This window comes from Ailuropoda melanoleuca, chromosome 16 (assembly GCF_002007445.2).
Source record: "Ailuropoda melanoleuca isolate Jingjing chromosome 16, ASM200744v2, whole genome shotgun sequence".
Lineage (NCBI taxonomy): Eukaryota > Metazoa > Chordata > Mammalia > Carnivora > Ursidae > Ailuropoda > Ailuropoda melanoleuca.
Window position 1 is genome coordinate 75,714,208 of NC_048233.1, and position 22,915 is coordinate 75,737,122.

At 41.1% G+C, this 22,915-nt stretch overlaps 2 protein-coding genes across 9 annotated transcripts in view; both read right to left on the reverse strand.

Moving 5' to 3' along the window:
* Nucleotides 1–15,506, reverse strand: part of AGBL2 (ATP/GTP binding protein like 2) — a 34,771-nt gene extending 19,265 nt beyond the window's left edge. For 2 of the 7 annotated variants that reach the window (XM_019802204.2, XM_019802203.2), the window contains exons 1-8: nucleotides 14,657–15,505; nucleotides 14,353–14,485; nucleotides 13,835–13,898; nucleotides 12,655–12,789; nucleotides 8,247–8,378; nucleotides 7,445–7,630; nucleotides 2,386–2,493; nucleotides 1,136–1,289 (exon numbers count right to left, since the gene is read on the reverse strand). In XM_019802204.2, the coding sequence (XP_019657763.1) occupies nucleotides 1,136–1,289; nucleotides 2,386–2,493; nucleotides 7,445–7,630; nucleotides 8,247–8,378; nucleotides 12,655–12,789; nucleotides 13,835–13,898; nucleotides 14,353–14,388 (815 nt within the window). In that variant the 5' untranslated portion in view covers nucleotides 14,389–14,485; nucleotides 14,657–15,505. Of the gene's footprint in view, nucleotides 1–1,135; nucleotides 1,290–2,385; nucleotides 2,494–7,444; nucleotides 7,631–8,246; nucleotides 8,379–12,654; nucleotides 12,790–13,834; nucleotides 13,899–14,352; nucleotides 14,486–14,656 lie in introns of all 7 variants that reach the window. The other 5 variants (XM_019802205.2, XM_011228003.3, XM_019802202.2 and 2 more) reach the window with 5 other exon arrangements.
* A 1,420-nt stretch (nucleotides 15,507–16,926) lies between these two features.
* Nucleotides 16,927–22,915, reverse strand: part of FNBP4 (formin binding protein 4) — a 36,977-nt gene continuing 30,988 nt past the window's right edge. For both annotated transcript variants that reach the window (XM_002921651.4, XM_034644696.1), the window contains exons 16-17: nucleotides 20,724–20,881; nucleotides 16,927–17,987 (exon numbers count right to left, since the gene is read on the reverse strand). In XM_002921651.4, coding sequence (XP_002921697.4) covers nucleotides 17,897–17,987; nucleotides 20,724–20,881 — 249 coding nt within the window. In that variant the 3' untranslated portion in view covers nucleotides 16,927–17,896. The remainder of the gene's footprint in view (nucleotides 17,988–20,723; nucleotides 20,882–22,915) is intronic.

Sequence of the window (22,915 nt, forward strand, 5' to 3'; positions counted from 1 at the left end):
TTTAAAAATAAATAATTTCTGGGGGGTCTGGGTGGCTCAGTCAGGTAAGGGTCTGCCTTCGGCTCATGTCATGATCCCAGGGTCCTGGGATCAAGCCCCACATCCAACTCTCTGCTCCGCAGGGAGCCTGCTTCTCCCTTTCCTTCTGCTGCTCTATCTGCGTGTTCTCTGTCTCTCTCTCTCTGTCAAATAAACTAAAGTCTTTTAAAAAATAATAAATAGGGGCGCCTGGGTGGCACAGCGGTTAAGCGTCTGCCTTCAGCTCAGGGCGTGATCCCGGCGTTGTGGGATCGAGCCCCACATCAGGCTCGTCTGCTATAGCCTGCTTCTTCCTCTCCCACTCCCCCTGCTTGTGTTCCCTCTCTCGCTGGCTGTCTCTATCTCTGTCGAATAAATAAATAAAATCTTTAAAAAAATAAATAAATAAATAAATAAATAATTTCTGTATATTATACATACACAGAAAGAGGGGGGAAATTATTGCATATATACTGAACTGTTAACAGTTAGTGTATGTGGAAAGGTATGATTACAGGACTTCATTTTTTTAAAAAAAGATTTTATTTATTTGTTGACAGAGAGAGACAGCAAGAGAAGGAACACAAGCAGGGGGAGTTGGAGAGGGAGAAGCAGGCTCCCCGCTGAGCAGGGAACCTGATGCAGGGGTCGATCCCAGGACGCCTGGATCATGACCTGAGCCAAAGGCAGACGCTTAATGACTGAGCCACCCAGACATCTCTATAGAGCTTCATTTTTTTAATGCTATGCGTGTTTATTAATACAAAAAATGTTTAAAGGGTTTTATTTATTTAAGTAATTGCTACTCGCAAGGTGGGGCTTGAACTCATGACCCCGAGATCAAGAGTCATGAGCTCTACTGACTGAGCCTGACAGGTGCCTCTATTAATACAAATTTTAAATGAGCACTAATTTCTTTCACAAGCAGAAAAAACAATGTAGATAAATTTTTGCTTTGGGGGAAAATGAGTCACAATTATTCCACTCTTCTTCCTCCTCATGACCATTTCTCACCACCTCTCTCTTTTTCAAAAACAATCCTGACTCCTAACGTGACTCCTGAAGACATGCATCAGTCACTCCAGCTATCCCCCTTCGGGAAATTCCCGTTACTCACACTCTGACAGCTTTTTGCAGATTCCCGCTCTCAAACCTAGACTCAAACAGGAGAGTATTATCCTCGGGTCCCTGCAGCGCGACGGCAAGCTCCCTGATGATCCCTCGCTTGCCTCCCACTCTGGAATTGGTGAAATAGGAACCTTCGGTGGGCACTGCGGATGAGACGGACATACTTAGGGCACGTTCCACTTAGGCTCCATGCATCCAGCCAATATTTACTGAATTCCTCTGTGTTCGAAGCCATTCTAGATTAACAATAATGAATATTCAGATTTTCAACCGTCCTTGCTGAGATTTTTAATTTTAAACGTCAGATTTCTGTGAAGATCTTCAAGGTGGTGTAGCGCATTTCCTTTTGCTGCATGGCTGTGCCCTTGGCTTCACAGATACTGTTTGTACCCACGTAAGCTCTAATTTAAAAGCGTGTTGACAAACAAATGATATTCCACACAGAATGTCTGAAAACATTTACAACCTTAATTCTAAAAAAAAAAAAATAGCAGCTATTTATTAATTTTAAAAAAGGTAAAGGAGAAAACAAAAAAGAGAAAGCATACTCCATATAATTTTTTTGGTATATCCTTCCAGATTTAAATATAAAAAAAAAATCAGAAGTTTGAGAGAAGAATTGGAATGGGTGAATTAAGAAAGGAAAAGATATTGTAGTAATTAGAGAAAAGAAAAAGGTTATGATTAAAATTTTATCTTTAAAGTAATGTTAAAACAAAAAAATTATAAAATTTGTTCTATTTAACAAAATTTAGATTATAATCACCTCTTTCTATCCTTTTGGTGGGGTTGCAACTTTATAAAAAAATCTTATTTATTTATTTATTAAAACCGTCGTTTTTAAAAAGCAATTAAATTTTAAAGCTGATTGGCCATGAATATCAGGATTCCTATTCAGGTTGGTCTGGAAAGACAGTTTATTTATCATTGAACTACAGATTTTTTTTTTTTTTAAATTTTTATTTATTTATTTGACAGAGATAGAGAAAGCCAGCGAGAGAGGGAACACAAGTTGGGGGAGTGGGAGAGGAAGAATCAGGCTCATAGCGGAGGAGCCTGATGTGGGGCTCGATCCCGTAACGCCGGGATCACGCCCTGAGCCGAAGGCAGACGCTTAACCGCTATGCCACCCAGGCGCCCCTGAACTACAGATTTTTAAAAACCACCGTTATTACAGAAAATGTGTTTATTATAATTTTATCATGATTAATCACTGACTGTTCAGTGTAATAACAATACCTGAATCTAATTGATAGACAACTGTGCCTTTTTCTTCTCCTACAATTTCTGGTAACTTTTCATTTCCTGTAGGTTGATAGAAATATTCTGGTTGAGGTGGAACCCACTCTGAAAGAAAACATTAAAAAAGCACAAAATAAGAAATAAATAAAAGGTTTTTTATCCAAAAGTAATATACAATTATAATAATTATTATTCAAGTGACTAGTTTGGTTGAATCAAACCAAATTCCTACCCTAAGTTTCCAATTTGTTTGTAAATTAATTATATCTTGCTTCTTTCCATAAAGACTACGAGGAGATTTTATTTTTTTAAGATTTTATTTTATTTATTTGACAGAGAGAGAGACAGCGAGAGAGGGAACACAAGCAGGGGGAGTGGGAGAGGGAGAAGCAGGCTCCCCACCAAGCAGGGAGCCCGACGTGGGGCTCAATCCCATGACCCTGGGATCATGACCTGAGGCGAAGGCAGACGCTTAATGACTGAGCCACCCAGGCATCCCTATGAGGAGATTTTTTAACAGAAAGCATACACAACAGAAGTATAAACTTCAAATAGAAGACTTAAAAATAAGCCAGAAAGGTCAATATAGTTGCTATAACAATGCTTCAAAATTTGGCCCTGAGCTTCTTTTTCTTTTTCTTTTTTTTTAAAGATTGTATTTTTAAGTAATCTCTACAACCATCATGGGCCTTGAACGCACAACTCCAGGATCAAGGGTCGCATGCTCCACTGACTGAACCAGCCACGTGTACCGAGCCTCTTTTTAAAGTCAGGAAAATATGTTTAGCTATGTACTTTTTTATTACTATAGAAGAACAAATATATCAATTATTTCAGAGAAAACAAAACTTTTTCAGTAACATTCAATTCTAAAAGATTTCTTATATGGGACTTAGGCAACTTCTCAACTTCTCATATCATCTTAAGTACAGTAGCCATTGATGAACACCAAGGGCATATAAAGACACAACTGAAATTCAACAATACATTAAAAGGATCATATACCTGGTCAAGTGGGATTTATTCCAGGGATGCAAGGAAGGTTCAACCTCTGCAAATTAGTTAATGTGATACACTATATTCACAAAATGAAGGGTAAAAATCATATAATCATTTTGATAGGTGCAAAAAAAAAGCATTTGTTAAAATTCAACATCCATTTGTGATAAAAACTCGACACAGTGGGTATAGAGGGAACCTCAACATAATAAAGGCCATATATGATAAGTCCACAGCTAAAATCATACTCAAATGTGAAAAGCTGTGGGATGCCTAGGTGGCTCAGTCGGTTAAGCATCTGCCTTCAGCTCAGGTCATGATCCCAGGGTCCTGGGATTGAGTCCCACATCTCCCTCTCCCTCTGACAAATAAATAAATAAATAAAATCTTAAAAACAAAACGTAAAAACTGAAAGCCTTTCTTCTACAATCAGGAACAAGGCAAAGATGCCAACTTTTGCCATTTTTATTCAACATAGTTCTTGTAAGTCCTTGCTAGAGCAATTAGGCAAGAAAAAGAAATAAAAGGCATCCAAATTAGAAAGGAAGAAGTAAAACTGTCAAACCGTTAAGATTTGCAGATGACATGATACTATATGTAAAAAACACTAAAGACTGGATAAAAAAAAAACTGTTAGAACTAATAAATAAATTCAGTAAAGTTGCAGGATACAAAATCAATACAGAAACATATATTGCATGCTTATACACTACTAAGGAACTATCAGAAAGAAATTAAGGAAATGATCTCATTTACAATTTTATCAAAAGAATAAAATTCCTAGGAATAAATTTAACCAAGGAGGTGAAAGACTTGTATGTTGAAAACTGTAAGACATTAATGAAAGAAATTAAAGAAGACACAAATAGTGAAAAGATATTCCATGCTCATGGATTGGAAGAATTAATATTTTTTAAATGTCCAATGGCATTTTTCACAGAAATAGAACAAATAATCCTAAAATTTCTATGGAACCATAAAGACTCTGAATAGCCAAAGAAATCTTTTTTTTTTTTTTTAAAGATTTTATTTATTTATTTGACAGAGATAGAGACAGCCAGCGAGAGAGGGAACAGGGAGAGTGGGAGAGGAAGAAGCAGGCTCACAGCAGAGGAGCCCAATATGGGGCTCGATCCCACAATGCCGGGATCACGCCCTGAGCCGAAGGCAGACGCTTAACCGCTGTGCCACCCAGGCGCCCCAGCCAAAGAAATCTTGACAGAAGAACAAAGCTGGAGACTTCCTGGTCCCTGACTCTTTTTGAATTTTTTTTTTCATTTTTTAAAAAAGATTTTATATATTTATTTGTCAGAGAGAGAGAGTGCACAAGTAGGGGGAGCCGCAGGCAGAGGGAGAAGCAGGCTCGCTGCTGAGAGGGAAGCCAGATGCAGGGCTCGATCCTAGGACTCTGGGATCATAATCTGAGCTGAAGGCAGACGTTTAACCAACTGAGCCACCCAGGCAGCCCCGATTTTTTTTTTTTTAATGTAGGCTCCATGCTGGAGCCCAACACAGGGCTCGAATTCATGACCCTGAGATCAAAAAAATAAACTAAATGAAAAAAAATGTATAAAAAAATTTTATTAAAAAAAGGACTAGAAATAACAAGTGTTAGTGAGGATGTGGAGTAAAGGGAACCCTTGAGTTGGTGGGAATGTAAATTAGTGTAGCCACTATAGAAAAATAGTATGGAGGTTCCTGAAAAAATTAAAAATTAAACTACCATATGATCCAGCAATTCTACTTGTGGGTATTGATCTGAAGAAAACAAAAATGCTAACTCAAAAAAAGATAAGTATACCCTCACTGCAGCATTATTTACAATAGCAAAGATATGGAAATAACCTAAGTGTTCATCAATGAATGAATGGATAAGGAAATTGTGGTATAAATATATAATGAAATATTATTCAGTCATAAAAGAATGGAATCTTGTCACTTGTAACAACATGGACAGACCTTGAGGACATACCTTTTGATAAGTGAAATAAGTCAGACAGAGAAAGACAAATACTGTATAATCTCTCTTACACACTGAATTCAAAAAACAAACAACAAAACCAAAAAAACAAGCTCATTGGTGGTTGCCAGAGGTGGATGGGAGAAATGGGTAAATTGTTTTTGTTTTTTCAGTTTAAAGATGTATTTATTTATTGTTGGGAGGAGGGGCAGAGGAAGAGAGAGAATCTCAAACAGATTCCCTGCTGAGGACAGAGCCTCATGTGGGGATCAACCCCACAACCTTGAGATCATGACCTGAGCCAAAACCAAGAGTTGGACGCTGAACTGACTGAGCCACCTAGACGCCCCTCTTTTTTCAGTTTAAATAAACTTGAATTAAAAAAAAAAAAACTAGCTCAAGGTCATACAGCAAGTAGGTGGTGGATCTGGGCCCAGAACCTCATTGGAATTACTCCAAAGTCTGTGCTTAAAATGTTCTTTACTGTTTCTAATATTATCCTTTGATTGGCTGAACTTTAAGAAAAAATAATAAAGACACAGCTCAGTAATAAAACAATGCTAATTTCTTGTCTTTAAGGTGATAGGGAGTGATGAGGCTGTCAATTTGGTTGAAACCATAAGGTGCTTGTTATTAAATTTCCTTGAAATTAAAAAAAAATGCTTTTTAAAAGATCTAGTGCTGGGGTACCTGGCTGGTTCCGTTCAGTAGAGCATGCAACTCTTGATCTTGGGGTGGTGAGTTCAAGCCCCATGTTGGGCATAGAGCTTACTTAAAAAAACAAAAAAAACAAAAAAAACCCTCATGCTTTAGTGGATTACCACTGCAATAACGTGGTTCTTAAATTCCAGTTCCCCACTTTTTCAATCCTCTCTTGGAACTGAGTCCAAAACCTGCACAGGAATTTGCTTTGCCTATTTTATATAAGCAATAGCAAAATCCTATTGTTCATCCAGATCAACTTGGACTTTTATCTAAAAATTGTACAGGGTAGGGACAAATGCTCTTAGGACTTCTCAGCTATTGTGCCAACTCAAAACACCACCCCTCCCCCACATTTCCAAACACCTGAAGCACAGTTCTGTGCCAGTGAAGACATTGAGCACATCCTTATACTTTCAGCTTCAGCTCTTGTCTTTCATGCTTAGTGCTCCCTGGTTGCCCAGACATGCCACGCTCTTATTCCATGTCCTCTAACTGGAATACTTTCTTTGACCCTCTCAGTTGGATCACTTGTAACTTACCATCCAATCTCGGAAACCCTCCCTAACCTTCCAGTCTCAGGTTAAGCATCCCCAGAGGGACCAAACTCTATGCAGTTGCCTGGTTATATCTTCAGCATCCCTACCAGTATGTGAACTCTGGGTGTTTCCATCTTGTTCCTCGTTGTATCTGTAACACCAACTGTACTTACCATATGGTAGAGGCTTCATACATACATATAGAGTGGATATTGAAAGAGGGAAGTGTGAAAGTAAGAAACATCCAGTGGTCTATCTAGCAGTCTAAAACAGAGACACAATGCTTGATAGACACAACTGCTGGTAGCCATTAGAAAAGTCCCCACTTTTCAATGGAACCCACTTCTGAGATGTCTCATCCCATGAACACTAAAGACTGTATCTGCACCACCAATAGCTCAAAGATATAACCAGCAATCTCCCAAAAATAGTCTCCACGATTCCCATAAAAAAAACTCCAATGAACTCAAAATCCAATTAAAAACAATAAACACTATGTCCTGGTATATATAGTGTTCATCAATTATACCGAGGCTGGTAAAAATATAACTCATAAAACTCAACCAAGCATATTAATACTGAGACAGGAATACTAGAAAACAGATTTAAGTATTGATATATTTTGGCCTCTAGAAAGATATCCTCTCATTCCAATAACCTCAGAAGCATTTGAGTTTACACAGTAGTGTGACTTTTTACTCTGACCAGTATGTATCAGTTTCCTAGGGCTTAATCATCTTGGGATGAGCTAATATACATTGTCCTGCCTTGTGGTTCCCTCACTATGCTGGACTTCACGAGTTCTCATAACAATGTCTGTCAGAACAGCACGACCGGGACACATAAGTCACATTACCGATGTGATGAAGGTTTTCCTTGATGACCTCACATTCTATTGGCCACCTGGGAGGCTGCAGCGGCCCTCTGCTGGAGAAGAAGGAAAAGAGATCCCGGGGTTCTCGAAGACACGGGTTTACTTCGCCAAATTCATCATGAAGAAGTTGTCTGCTCTTCAGAAGTGGTGAACTAAGCATGAGGGAATCTGCAGAGAGAATGGAAGGAGGGCTTGGCTTGCTTTTCCTCCTTGGGGCTTCACTGCTCGCCTGTGACGACTAACGTGAAGCACGGTGTTAGAATATGAGCACAGGGGCACAATCCCGGACACGTGTCTCCTTCAAAAAGAAGATTCAGTCCAGGATAACAGCATCGAAATTACGAAAAGTTACATTAACATTCTGCGTAGTCTATTAAATATTTAGACGTAAAGCTCGAAGAACATTTTTTGTTTTTTAAATCAAATTATGTCTATTATTTTTGCTTAGAGAGAGGCCAAAGAGGAAACTTTCATTTCAGCCATGAGCATTTTAGGAAAAAGTACCTAAGGCTTTATTAACTACAGTGAAACAATCTAGAAATTAACTTTCAAGGTCAAAAAGCAGTGGTTGGGAGGACAGAGAGACTAATGAAGAGGGGAGCAAAGGGAGGGCAGAGGAGCGAGCAGGGCAGGAGAGATGAGCTCTTGGCAAACCGAATGAGAAAGAAGGGAGGAAAAGAGGCTTCCAGGGCAGAGAACAAGAAGGAAAATGAGAGGAAGGAGAAGAAAGGAAAGGCGAGGGGGAGGAAAGGCGGAAGGCCCCTGGGTGGAGTGAGCACCAGACCTGGTGGGGAGAGCAGTGAGTGAGGACATCTCCCAGAGAGCAGTTTTGCGTTTGCGGGTCTGAAAGGACATGGAATACCTCTGCTTACAGCTTCAATCTGTCTGTGCACCGTTGAAGAGAGACAGGTGGGCCCTAGAAAGAGGGAGGAGGAGGCATGGTTTGTCCTAGGGATCTGTGACTTTCTTTTCTCTGCTCTCTATTGGTGTCCCTTTCACTGCCCCCCCAACCCCCAGTTAGGGCCCCATTTTTCCTTCCTCCCTCCCTCTTCTTTCTTTTCTTTCTTTCTTTCTTTCTTTCTTTCTTTCTTTCTTTCTTCTTTCTTTCTTTCCTTTCTTTCTTCCTTTTTTCTTTTTCTTTCTTTCTTTCTTTCTTTTCCTTCCTTCCTTTTTTTTTTTTTTAAGATTATATTTATTTGGGGGCGCCTGGGTGGCGCAGTCGTTAAGGCGGCCGCCTTCGGCTCAGGGCGTGATCCCGGCGTTNCCCTCTTCTTTCTTTCTTTCTTTCTTTCTTTCTTTCTTTCTTTCTTTCTCTTTCCTTTCTTTCTTTCCTTTCTTTCTTCCTTTTTTCTTTTTCTTTCTTTCTTTCTTTCTTTTCCTTCCTTCCTTTTTTTTTTTTTAAGATTATATTTATTTGAGAGAGAGAGAGAAAGAGAGCAAGAGAAGAGGGGGACAGAGGGAGAGGGAGAAGTAAGCTCCCCGCTAAGCAGGGAGCCCGAGGCAGGACTTGATCCCAGGACCCTAGGATCATGACCTGAGCCGAAGGCAGACTCAACCTACTGAGTCTCCCAGGCACCCTCTTCCCTTATTTTTTTTTTAAGATTTTATTTATTTATTTATTTATTTTAGAGAGAGAGAGAGTGTGGTGAGGGGGAGGAGCAGAGGGAGAGGGAAAAGCCAACTCCATACTGAGGGCAGAGACCAAGATGGGGCTTGATCTCACAACCCTGAGATCATGACCTGAGCTGAAATCAAAAGTCAAAATCAAGAATCGGAGGATTAACCAAATGAGCCACCCAGATGCCTGTCTTTTCTTTCTTTAAAAAAAAAAAAAAAATTTTTTTTTTTAAATTTCAGGGCCCTATTTTTTCTCTCTTTTCCCTAGTTTAATGGGGCGAGGCGACAATAAACATTTGAAAAGATGGTAAAGCTTCTCAGTCTCACTCATAAAGAACGGTAAACCAGTATGACAAGGAGATACCAGTTTTTTACCTAACAGACACGGAAAACATTTATGTGTTTTCACATTCATCTTGGCACAGGTGTAAGTAAACAGGTACTCTCAGAACCTGCTGGCAAGAAGACAAACTGGTGGGGCGCCTGGGTGTCTCAGTCAGTTAGGCCTTCGACTCTTGATTTCGGCTCAGGTCATGATCTCAGGGTTGTGGGATCAGTCTCCACGATCAGTGGGAAGTCTGCATGAGTCTCTCTCTCCCACTGCCCCTCGTGCTCTTGCTCTACCTCTCTAAAATAAATAAATCTTTTTTTTTTTTTTTAAAGTGCTTTGCTGGGGCACCTGGGTGGTTTAGTCGTTAAGTGTCAGCCTTCAGTTCAGGGCGTGATCCCAGGGTCCTGGGATCAAGCCCCACATCAGGCTCCTCTGGTGGGACCCTGCTTCTTCCTCTCCCACTCCCCCTGCTTGTGTTCCCTCTCTCGCTGGCTGTCTCTCTCTCTGTCAAATAAATAAATAAAATACTTAAAAAAAAAAAAAGTGCTTTGCTGGGCACCTGGGTGGCTCAGTTGGTTGAGCATTGGATTCCTGATTTCGGCTCAGGTCATGATCTCAGGGTCATGGGATTGAGTCCCACATCAGGCTCCATGCTGGGCACACAGTCTGCTTGAGATTTTCTCTCTCCCTTTCCTTCTGCCCCTCCCCCTGCTCATGTCCTCTCTGTCTAAAATAAATAAAATCTTTTTTAAAAAATGCTTTGCATGGCGCATGGATGGCTCAGTTGTTTGAGCGTCTGCTTCGACTCAGGTCACAATCCTGGGGTCCTGGGTTCGAGCCCTGCATCAGGCTCCCTGCTCAGCCGAGAGTCGCTTCTCCCTCTCCCACTGCCCCTCCTCCCTCAGCTCATATTCTCTCTCACTTGCTCTCTCTCAAATAAATGAAATCTTTAAAAAAAAATGCTTTGCTACAAAGATGATGAAAAAATGTCTTCTTCACACCAATGATCAAAACAGGAATTAAAGAAGTCCTATTATCAATTACACACTAAAACTCATTCACATTGTTGTGTTACCTCTACCAGCAGATTTTGAACTTCATGGTGTTTATGGCAACTGTTTCTTATTAATATTATCTTGAGCATCAGTAAATGTGGCAGGAGGAAACGGAAGGGGGGCAATCAGCTTGCTCAACACCTGCCTTTCTATTTCCTGCCAGAAGCTCTGGGACACAGAATGGAAGAGCCTTTAGGGCACCAGGGTGTAAGCAAACATCCATCTGAAAATGGAATTACTGAATCAAGGATTATGCACTGTGTTAAATTTCCCAGATATCGACAAATTGCCTTCCTAAAATAGTCTACCTAGTCACAGGCCTAACAGCAGTGTAGGAGAGTGCTCCCTCATACTCTGACCTATATGTACTAAGTGTAATTAAAAAAAATTGTTTTGTCCAAATTCCATTAATTAAAAACAAATGGTACATTAACATTTTGATTTATATCTTTAATTAGAGGTGAAATTGAGCATCTTTTCATAAGCTTATTAACTGTGTGGGTTTTTAAAAATACTTATTTATTTATTTTAGAGAGAGAGCGAGCTCCCACTTGCATACTCATGTGTGTAGGAAAAGGGGCAGAGGGAGAGAACCCCAAGCAGACTCCCCACCCAGCATGGAGCCTGACACAGGGCTCAATCCCATGACCCATGAAATCATGACCTAAGCTGAAACCAAGAGTTGGATACCCAACCACTAAACCACCCAAACGCCCTGACTGTGTTTGTTTTTATGAAAGGCTTGCTCATGTCTTTTGCCCATTTTTTATTTGGCCATCTCTCTCTCTCTCTTTTTTTTTTTTTTAGATTTTATTTATTTGTCAGAGAGAGTGCACGTGAACAAGCAGGGGAGTGGCAGGTAGAGGGAAAAGCAGGCTCCCTGCAGAGCAAGCATCCCAATGTGGGACTGGATCCCAGGACCTTGGGATCATGACCTGAGCTGAAGGCAGATGCTTAACCAACTGAGCCGCCCAGGCATGCTGTATTTGGCCATCTTTCACATATTGATTTGTAAGAGCTACCATGTTAAAGAAAATAATCCTTTGACGTATTTGTCACAAACTTTTTTTTCAGTTTATTATTTTACTTTATTAAAGGTATTTTATAGCTTTTAGGTTTTGTGTCACTCAAAGGTTCTAACTAGAAAAAGGACAAAATCAGATTTGCATATAAAAAAGAATAATGCTGGGGCGCCTGGGTGGCTCAGTCGTTAGGCGTCTGCCTTCGGCTCAGGGCGTGATCCCGGCATTCTGGGATCAAGCCCCACATCAGGCTCCTCCGCTGTGGGCCTGCTTCTTCCTCTCCTACTCCCCCTACTTGTGTTCCCTCTCTCGCTGGCTATCTCTGTCAAATAAATAAATAAAATCTTAAAAAAAAAAAAGAATAATGCTGTGTGGAAAAGGGATTGAAAGGGGCTAGCATGAAACAAGAGAAGAATTCAAGAGACTAATTACTGAGGCTCTTTCAATAGTAAGAAATGATGGTAGCTTGAACTGGGATCAGGGAGGATATAGGGAAAAGTGAAGTGATGTTTGGGAGAAATTTCAACTGCACTCCTGCCCTTAGATTCCAGAAGGAACCTGTGAAATCCTTTTGAAAAACTATTTTTGGGGGGTTGCCTGGGTGGCTCAGTCAGTTAGTGTCCAACTTTCAGTTTCAGCTCAAATCATGATCTCAGGGTTGTGGGATCAAGCCCTGTTTGAACTCTGCACCCAGTGGAGAGTCTGCTTGTCCCTCTTCCTCTGCTCCTCCTCCTCCTCTCTCTCTGCCTGTCTTAAAAAATAATAAATAAATAAATAAATAAATAAATAAATAAATAAATAAATAAAATCTTTTTTAAAAATTATTTTTGCTTAAGCTAGCTGAAATTGGTTTACTCCACTCTTACACAAAGTGCCTGAACAAATATACCCACCAAAACTATGTAAAATCAATGTGCTACTCTTGACCACAGAGTTTTAACAAATTTCCCAACAATTTGAAGAAAAGTAATCTGGAATGTATAGTATTTTAATTTAGACCTATAATCCAAAGTGGATCTAGATATAAGATTTTTTGAGTGCTGTCAGAATCTGGCCAAATATGTTCCTCTGTCTTTTCCTGTGTTAGGCCATGTTCTCCCAAATACCCCAAGGAGTGTCTCCAGGCAGTGAGGTTTCTGGGTTTCACACACACTGATCATTACTCACACAGTAGCTTCTCCTTTTGCAGCGGGTCTGGTAACACATCCTCTCTTTCCCCAGAAGAGCCACTCAGCAGGTAGCGAGGATTATTCTTCCAAACATGCTGGTGCATGGCTGAGTTCGGTAAACTGCCTTTCTGAGCTATAAATACACAACGTAATTAAAGGTGCTGGAAGCCGGGTTCATCACCTGTAACATCTATGTCAATACCAAACACTACTACCACCAAAACTGCTGCTACTTCTGTTACCACCCATCACCCCCACAGGCCTTTACAATGAATACATCCCATTTTCCAAAGAGCTTTCATATTCCAGTTTCCGTGGGTTAAGCATCATTTTCTCCATTTTACAGTGAGGAGAGACTTGAGAAGCTGCATGGTAGGGTGGAAAGAGAAAGGTGCCCAAAGCTGCTTTGTCCTAAGGGCTCTGCTGAATCTGGCAAACTGGAAATTCAGTTTTCAACAAATTAGGAATCACTTTAAAAATGAAATAGTAAGAAAGTTTAATAAGGTTGATAGAAAGAAAATCAACATTGAAACTTAATTTTATTTCTAAATACCAGGAACAAAGTTAGAAAATCAAAATATAAAGAGACGTCACTTATGGTAGCATAACAATATTAGGTTCCATGAAAAAATTATAAATCTTTATTGGGAGACATTAAGCAAGATCTATGTAAACAAAGAAATAGAGTATATTCATAGGTTGCAGAACACACCCCCCCCAAATAAAAATAAAAAAGAGATTGCAGAACCCAGTATTGGAAAACTTTCATTTCTTGTGGAATTTGATCTGTAGATGCAATGCAATCCCAATTTTTTAAACATCACAAGCTAATTCTAAAATTACATGGCAAAGGCAAGAATAGCCAAGATACTTCTGAAGAACAAGATAGAGGACATGTCTTTCCAGATTATCAAGACTATTTTAATGCCATATAGTGTAATTAAGAAAGGGGGGTGGTACTGATGCAAGGATAGACATACCTCTGTACACACAGGCACTCAAAAGAGGTGACATAGCAGATCAATGGGGAAAGGAAGTACTTTTCACTTTCTTTCATCTTTCCCTCATGGTGCTAGAAAAATCTGTCATTAATTTATCCAAGTGTAACGCTCCAGTTAACCTAACCATTTACTCCATGAAGGCAGGAAAGGTGATGCTAGGTAAGAATGTGATATTACCTTTAAAGTAGCCATAGTATTGAAGATGATGAAACATAAAATCTTCATAGGGATCAGGAAGAGTCTGTGAAAGGAAAAGCCGTATCAATCAGGAAAGTCCTTTCAAAGAATACTGAACTTTTTTTAAAAAAGATTTTATTTATTTATTCGACAGAGATAGAGACAGCCAGCGAGAGAGGGAACACAGCAGGGGAGTGGGAGAGGAAGAAGCAGGCTCATAGCAGAGGAGCCTGATGTGGGGCTTGATCCCATAACGCCGGGATCGCGCACGCCCTGAACCGAAGGCAGACGCCCAACCGCTGTGCCACCCAGGCGCCCCAGAATACTGAACTCTTAACAAAGGCACACAAGAATTGTGTTTCTGAGGACTTCTGTAAACAAACCAAGTGAAAGACATTCATGCAAATTATTCTATATTGAGGATCAAGATCTGCCAGAAGAGGGTGCCACCAGAATATACCTTCTGATCTAGTAGTATTGGATTTCTATGGAGTTCCTGGAGAGGGGAGTGTACCGACCTCCTGCTTGAGCTCTGTTTCCAACGCTGGGAACATGTTACTTCTGCATGGTCCGCTGAAGACAAGTCAGTGACACCGGCATCCAGCCACACCCCCTGCCCAATTTCCAAAAGGGCAGCTGATTACACAGAAACTAAAAAACCAGAAAAGGACAACTGAAAAAAACTGCCGATTTCACCGCACCCTCCTCCACCTGCGCAGCTCTTACGCGACTTTAAGAAACCTTGCCTCAGCGCTCCCTCTTCCCCGCCAATCCAGCCTCTCAAACACACAAGCACCTGTCTCCCTGTTCCCCGAGGCACACCTGAGGAATGAGGGAGGGCGGCTTGTCTTCCAGTCTCCGCTTCCAGAGGCGCCTGGACCCTTGCTACTCCCACGCTTCCCTCTCGGAGGAGAGAGACGCCCACCACCAGGACGCAACAGGAAAGTGAAAGAAAGGGGGGTGGAGGGATCCGATGGAGTTGCCTTAGAGTAAGTAAGAAAAAGAAAGGTCAGGGGCCCAGAGAGTGGGCCCTGAAAATGGAATTCAGGGGTTCACGGCTTTCTGGTGCCGGGGAAGGTGGTGAGGGGTAGTTTCCCTGAAGAGTCGGAGAGGAGGCGTAGAGATTTCCTAGGAGGGCAGAGGGAAGGGTGCGAGCGCCTCCGCTCCCCGGCCCGTCTTGGGCAGCAGGGCTGTGTGCGGCACCTGCGGCGGCAGAGAAGCCTAAGCGAGGCGGGAGGCCACCCCACTGCAGGGACAGCGGCCGAGCCTCGCAGCCGGCAGTGAACTCGCTCCCTGTGCTCGCCTGCCACCGCTTTCTGCTAGGGCCCCGGTAGCCTAGCAACCGAGAGGCGGAAGCGGGAGGGCAGGGCCACAGGACGCTTCCGGGGAGCGAGGCCCCGCCTCCGGGGCATGGGTGGGTCTCTGGGAAATGTCTGCCGGTGCGGCCCGCCTCCAACTTCTCACGTCCATTCCTTCTTTCATACGATGCTGCAGGCCCGCTTCTGGGGCACCGAAATCGTATTGATAAATACAATGCCAGTTAGTGGTCCTCAAAAATATCCCAAACTTCCGTAAGCATCCGATTCTTGGCTTGGGCTCAGGTCTGATCTCCGGATCGTGAGATTAAGCCCTGCTTTTGCTCGGGCTCCCCGAGGAGTGTGTTTAGGATTTTCTCTCCCTCTGCCCCTCCCTTTCGTGCTCTAGAATAAACAAATCTTGGGGGGCGCCTGGGGGGCGCAGTCGTTAAGCGTCTGCCTTCGGCTCAGGGCGTGATCCCAGCGTTCTGGAATCGAGTTCCACATCAGGCTCCTCCGCTAGGAACCTGCTTCTTCCTCTCCCACTCTCCCTGCTTGTGTTCCCTCTCTCGCTGGCTGTCTCTGTCAAATAAAATCTTTTTTAAAAATAAAATAAATAAGCAAATCTTGGGACTCCTGGGTGGCTCAGTCCTTGGACGTCTGCCTTTGACTCAGGTCATGATCCCAGAGTCCTGGGATTGAGTCCCAAATCGGGCTCCTTGCTAGGAGGGAGCCTGCTTCTCCCTCTGCCTGCCACTCCCCTTGGTTGCGATCGCTGACAAAATCTTTTTTAAAAATTAAAATAAAAAAAAACCCACTTCTTTGCCACTTCTTAGCTTTAGGTTAACTGTCAGGTGTTGCTCAAATGGAGCGGTTTCCCCTCTCCTTTGACCTTGTATCTCACCACCCCACAGCTAGATGTGAAAAATTACAAAGAAACTGAACACACATTTGACCATCAGACTTCAAAGTGCTCCATTCTTTTAAGATAGTAACAGAGAGGGGCACCTGGGTGGCTCAGTTGGTTAGGCGTCTGCTTTCAGCTCAGGTCATGTTCCCAGGGTCCTGGGATAGAGCACCATGCGGTGCCCTGCTTCTCCCTCTCCCACTGCCTCTCCCCCCTCCACTCACGTTCTCTCTCGCTCACTCTGCTCTCTAAAAAAGAAAAAAAGAAGAGTGACAGAGGTACTGGTGCTCTGCAGCAATTCCTACAAGTCTAGAAAACTGCTAGGCAGTTAAAGCAAAAGCTTTAATTGCTAGTTGGTAGCTTTTATTTCTACAAATTTGCTCTATGCAAATTACAAGAAGAAGTTTGTATACAAAATGTCACCCCAACACCTGTATAACGGTAAATAAAATCCATGACATGGAGTAGGTAAAACTTCTCAATTACATGCATACAGATTGGAATAAAATTCAAACTATTGTTGTCGTCTTTGGTTAGCTTTATATGAATGTAACCAAAGTAGAGATTACCTTTATAATCAGGGAAAAAAGCTATTTTCAAAACCACATTACATCATTTTCAGAATTTTAGGTCAAACATTAGCTAGTATTATAGAGTACAAGCTCCAAAATTTAAGTCATAGCACCTTCTGGTGCCAGAAACCTGTTTTCTCACCCTGCCCCCCCCCTGACTCAAGCTCCTGCTGCTCTTTTTCCTGAGAGCTGTTCTTCAGCGTCTACACATGCCTTACGCTGTATTTGATAAGAAAAAACAATGAAGACTGGACTTAAAACAAGTCTTGCTTTCACAATCATGAAATAACAGCCTTAGCAGAGCAAAAGGATAACCAATCAGAAGTATAAAAAAAGCTTTATTAGAGCCTATATACAAATTTACAAGGCCAGAAACTGGAGAAATACAAACAGCTTTAAAACACAATTTGCCGTTTCTTCAGTTTAAAGTGACTTTTACCTGATTGTGATACAAGAGAAAGTACAGAACAGTAAACTGCTTTTTAAATACTGGAATCTTATGCAGAGTACATTCACATAAAAGGGAGGTGAATTTTGGAACAAGGTAAGACAACGGAGACACATTAACACATACAGTGGCTCTTGTTACATTTACTGCCACATACATGAGGGGGAAATCCTCAAAATTAAAGATATGAACACCTGCTGCTGCCTGTATTGAAATTTGAATACGCCACTAGTGTGTGAAACGATGGAGCTACCAGTTCTAGAATTTGTGAGAAAGAGTTCTCTAAAGAGTGTGGCCATCTGTCAGCACAAGGTAAACACCTCAATACACCTCAGCACTTCAGGGGTGGCAGGCTAAGAGTTCAGAGATTCCGACAATCCCAGTTAAGCAAAACAGAATACAGAGCTGCCTTCTTAATTGCACTTGTTCTGGAGTAGAAGTTAATGAGAGAGAGCCGCACTAGGAACTAAATGAGCCTCTATGAGACGGGAAATCCTTCACGTTTCATCAGTGAGTCCTCTGCTGAGGTAATCATACTCCTGAATCACAGGTTCCAGATCGATGAGGTTAATGTACCTGATACGCTGAGTTTACCAGTGTGAGAATAAAGGCAGCCAGGTCAAAGCATTTGGTCAACCTCACCCTTCAGCAAAACAGAAAAATCACATTTCACAAGTGTGAAAACTCTGTACATGTATGCTCTTGCCCAGGAAATTCATATGCTCTCCCTCATAACATTTATAGTTTATTGACAACAGTAAAACTGGTGAAGACTCTGAACTGAACACAAAAAGAAAAAAAAATCAGTAATAAAAAAACAATCCCCCTCCCCCCACAAAACTATGTGTTTGGAGCCATTTTCCTCCTCTTCAGTCTTGCTCGCCAATCCTCAGGAAGAGCTTCAAAATTAGCATTCCTTTCTGCCATGCCACTGTGAAAACAACATACAGATTACTTCACTGGGAAGAAAAAGAAGGAAACTGTTCACAAAAACCATTACCTGACCCTGAAACTCTGATTTCTGTTCATGAATGTGCTTCAAAAGCTTCTCAACTAAGTACCAATACACTCATCAAATTTTTTAATTCTGATGCATCAACCAAAGACACACACACTCTCTACAGTTTTAAGAACCCATAAGTGCATATTTATTTTTATCTATCTCCTGTACATTAAAGCCACATTGAGGGAATACAACAATTCTTGTCAAAGTTCATCTTGGCCCTGAAGAGTTCCCATTTTTTAGGAAAGATATATTTCAACTTACCGTCAGGAACCTTTGAATCTATTGTTTTTGAAATTTTCTTTTGAATAGTTTTTTTTTTTCTTTAAGATTTTATTTATTTGACAGAGATAGAGACAGCCAGCGAGAGAGGGAACACAAGCAGGGGGAGTTAGGAGAGGAAGAAGCAGGCTCCCAGTGGAAGAGCCTGATGTGGGGCTTGATCCCGAACGCCAGGATCACGCCCTGAACCAAAGGCAGACGCTTAACGACTGAGCCACCCAGGCGCCCCTCTTTTGAACAGTTCTAACTATTTGTGAGGACTGATACCTCATGGCTTATTCAATTATTTTCAAAACAGATGAAGCTCAGACTCTATCTTACGATAACCACAATGGATGCATTGGACCCTTTTATAAATCTGAAATAATCTAATTACAGAATCTTTATGATTCCCCATCTATCATCTTGAAATAGTTTGCTATTTCATCATTATAGGAATTAATCATTACTCAATTCCCAGCAATACTAAAAAAAGACAAAAAGATAATAAGAAAACTGAATAATGGAATCACATACAAGGATGAGGCAAAAGTACAATAAATTGTCACTAACAGCACCCCTCAGTTTTCTTATTGTGTTGCCCCAAAGAGCATACAACCTTCAAGGAAGTAAAAAAGTCTGGAGGCAACATCTTCATAGTCCCCTCCCACCCCAATATCATTAATACTATTTTTTAAGTTAGCTCTATGCCCATCGTGGGGCGTGAACTCCCAACCCCAAGATCAAGAGTTACATGTTCTAGCAACTGAGCCAGCCAGGTGCCCCCACCCCGCAAATATTAGACAATCCAGAAGATAAATGCAGACAGACAGACAGTGGCATTGTACATTCTAATTTTGATGGTAAAACTTATTGGGCAAGTAAAATTTCAGACTATGGGTATTAAGAGGACCATATCCTAAAAGAATTTTCTCAAATTGAGACTGATGAGTGAACAGTATATTTCTAAGAACAAAAAGGAAATACAATATTCTCATTAAAAAGGGACATCATCAGGGTGTCTGGGTGGCTCCATTTGTTAAGCGGATGCCTTCAGCCCAGGTGGTGATCCCAGGGTCCTGGGATGGAGCCCCGCTTCGGGCTCCTTGCTCAGCAGGAGGCTGCTTCTCCCTCTCTCTCTGCTTGCCACTCCCCCTGCTTGTTCTGTCTCTGTCAAATAAATAAATAAAATCTTTAAAAAAAGGAACAACATCACCCAATTATTTTGTAATGAGAACCAGGACTATCTCCTTTCCCTAAAATGACACGTGAGAGGAATCTTCAGGTTTTATGATGCTGTATGCTACAATTTATTTCAGAGGGTTCCGAAGTAGACAAATGCTAAAAGCAGGTACGTAATAACTGGAGAAACAGACATTTTAGGAACAAAAAAATTCCTTACAATGACATTCCAATTGGTGTTTATGTATCTAAAAATAAAAATGTTTTGAATTATGAAACAAAAGATGGTGATTCTCACCCAAATGTTTTCATTAATGTTGCAAGTGTAAGAACCAGAAGTAATGATAAGCTAGAACCTATCCGAGACGGATGTGAAATATGGTAGCACTACTATGAGTATGTTCCAGGTTATGCATGACAACTGAACAATTACTTGCATTCAAAGAATGTTGCTCAGTTTATTCTACATACCTTCAAAACCAGGAAAATAAAGAAAAATATTTGAGTTATGTTTAAATTCTTAGCAAAATCTCTAAAGAAGTCTTCTCCCCTTCCCTTTTTTAGTCTTTTTTTAAGTAAGCTCTGCAACCCAACGTGGGGCTTGAACTCACAACCCACAATCAAGAGTCCCATTCTCGGGGCGCCTGGGTGGCACAGCGGTTAAGTGTCTGCCTTCGGCTCAGGGCGTGATCCCGGCGTTATGGGATCGAGCCCCACATCAGGCTCCTCTGCTATGAGCCTGCTTCTTCCTCTCCCACTCCCCCTGCTTGTGTTCCCTCTCTCGCTGGCTGTCTCTATCTCTGTCGAATAAATAANAAAAAAAAAAAATTTAAAAAAAAAAAAAAAAAAAAAGAGTCCCATTCTCCACCGATTGAGCCAGCCCCTCTCCTTTTAATTTCTGTAAATTATTGTAAAATAATTTTTTTTAAAGTTATAAAAAGGGTCTATTAGATCTACATGGTAAAAAGGACATTTGTTTTTCCTGGTAACAATTAACAATTAAGAGGAACAATTAGTAGGATAAAGTGTTAAAACTCTGGTATTTCTAATTTTGAAAACGGGTAAATCATAATTTTTACAGGGAAATAAACATTACTGTGAATTATAAACTTTTAGGTAAGTTTCTAAAAAATACCAAAAATTAAGGACTGTGATTCAAAGAATATGACTTCTGCTCTAAAACCACCACCACAACCTACTCCTCCGTGGGCTCTCTTTTACCTGACCAGCTGCTGCTGTTTCCACTCTTCGATTCGCTTCTGTGCAGTTGATTCCCGGTCCTCTTCACTGGAACTAGAGTTCTCCTCTTCATCTAACTCACGCTGGATACTCTGCCACTTCTTTACCAGAGACGGCATTTTGGTTTTACTCTTCTTTGCCTAGAGCAAAGGTTAAAGGTCAGAAAGAGGATAATACATAAAATATGGAAATGAGAGCCACATAAGATCACGATCTCTTTTTAGATCAAGGAATAAGGGGGCTTTAAAATCAAAAGGACAGAAACACAGAAAATAAATACCATTGTAAGTTCTTGCCAAAAATTTCTACCAACTATAAACCTAATGCTTGGCTGAAAATCTAAAAACTGTTAAAAAAAATTCTGAAAACTTTAAGTGTATTTTTATTAAATCAGGTCAGAAAAATTTCCTGTAGCCTCATTATTCTATGGAATTCAAAACTGTTGCCCTTAGCTCAGAATTACAGTGTTTCCTTTGGCAAATTTTAAATAGATGCCCTGTTCACATGAAGTGAAAAATAGAGATGAGAAATAAATGGCCAGCTTTTCTGGAAAGAGCAACATAGTCAATGGCAACAACTATAAGAAAAGCAGGAGATACATCAAAATATTAATAAGATTAATTCTAAGAGGAGATTTTATTTTTCTTTTGGCTCAACTTCATTTTCTAAATTGTTTATAAAAAATATGTACTTTCAAAAAAAATGCTGGTGATACTTGCAAAAGTAGAATTACATACGTCCAACATGGTTTGCTCTCATTACCTTCAGGCCTCTGATCAATGGCACTCTCGCAAAGAGGCCTTCCCTGAGCATACCCCATCTGAAACAGCCCCACCTCCCAAAGACCACTTTCTGTCCTCTAACATTGCTTATTTTTTGTCACTGCATTTTAAAGCACCGGACGTGCACATACTTGCCTATCTGTTAACCCACCCCATTTCCCCTTCTTCTCCAGCCCTCCAGAAGGGAATCTCCATAAAAACAGGATTGGTTTGTTGGATTCACTACTGAATCCCAAGCTTCTAAGGAGAATGCCTGACAAATCACTGTTAAAAATATTTTACCCCTGTCTTTTGAAGAGCAGCAGAGCTGTGTGTTTGAAGAGCTGACCAGGTCACACGCCCTTAAGCATGACAAGCAGGCGCGTGAGTGGTAGGTGAGTAACTGCTGCTGTGCTCAGGTGGGACTGGGCATACGGGGGCCCAACCTGTTTTTCCTGCCTGCACCTGAGAGACATTTCTTAAGTCTTCAAAAATCTGAGAAAATAAGTTTCATATTTTTAGTCTTTCTTCTGTTACTTAGCTCCCTAACTCAATACCCTATTTTGACTGTAATTCAGAGTTCTAAACTTTCTGGGGAGGTGAGTACCCATCTGTTGTGCTTACACCTTTAGCTCCACACACTTTCCCACATTCCAGTCTGTCACGTCACCTGTGGTACAGCCTCACACTGCATACACACCCTTCCAGCAAGCTCCAAAACAGCCCACTCTGGCTTAACAGTGAACCAACGGAGTAAAAAATGACATTAACTAATAATGGTCACATGTGCACAGAGGGCTCACTGAGGTATAACCTTTCACTGAACACTAGAAACATGATGAAAAAACGAAGCTCTGGGTAGAGTCACTGTGGTTTCATTTTGACTTCTATTGGGTTTTGTGACAAAAAAATTTTTTTTTATCACATTTGATTCCGACCAGTCATGGGAAAATTAGTCATGTTTTAGAAGTTATTTATTGCCAATCACATTCAAAACCATGGATATAGGGGCGCCTGGGTGGCACAGCAGTTAAGCGTCTGCCTTCGGCTCAGGGCGTGATCCCGGCGTTATGGATCGAGCCCCACATCAGGCTCCTCCGCTATGAGCCTGCTTCTTCCTCTCCCACTCCCCCTGCTTGTGNCCCCCTGCTTGTGTTCCCTCTCTCGCTGGCTGTCTCTATCTCTGTCAAATAAATAAATAAAACCTTAAAAAAAAAAAACAACAACAAAACCATGGATATAGAGTGGCACTGGCTGCTTAAGCACGTTTTCATAGGAAGACACTGCACTCAGATGACTAAAGATTGAATGGTTAGGACTTATTTTCTAGTTTATTTTCTAGTAAGCTGCACACAAAACTCCTCAGCAAAAAGACTGAAAACATGCATTTCAAGTATTCTTTTTTTTTTTTTT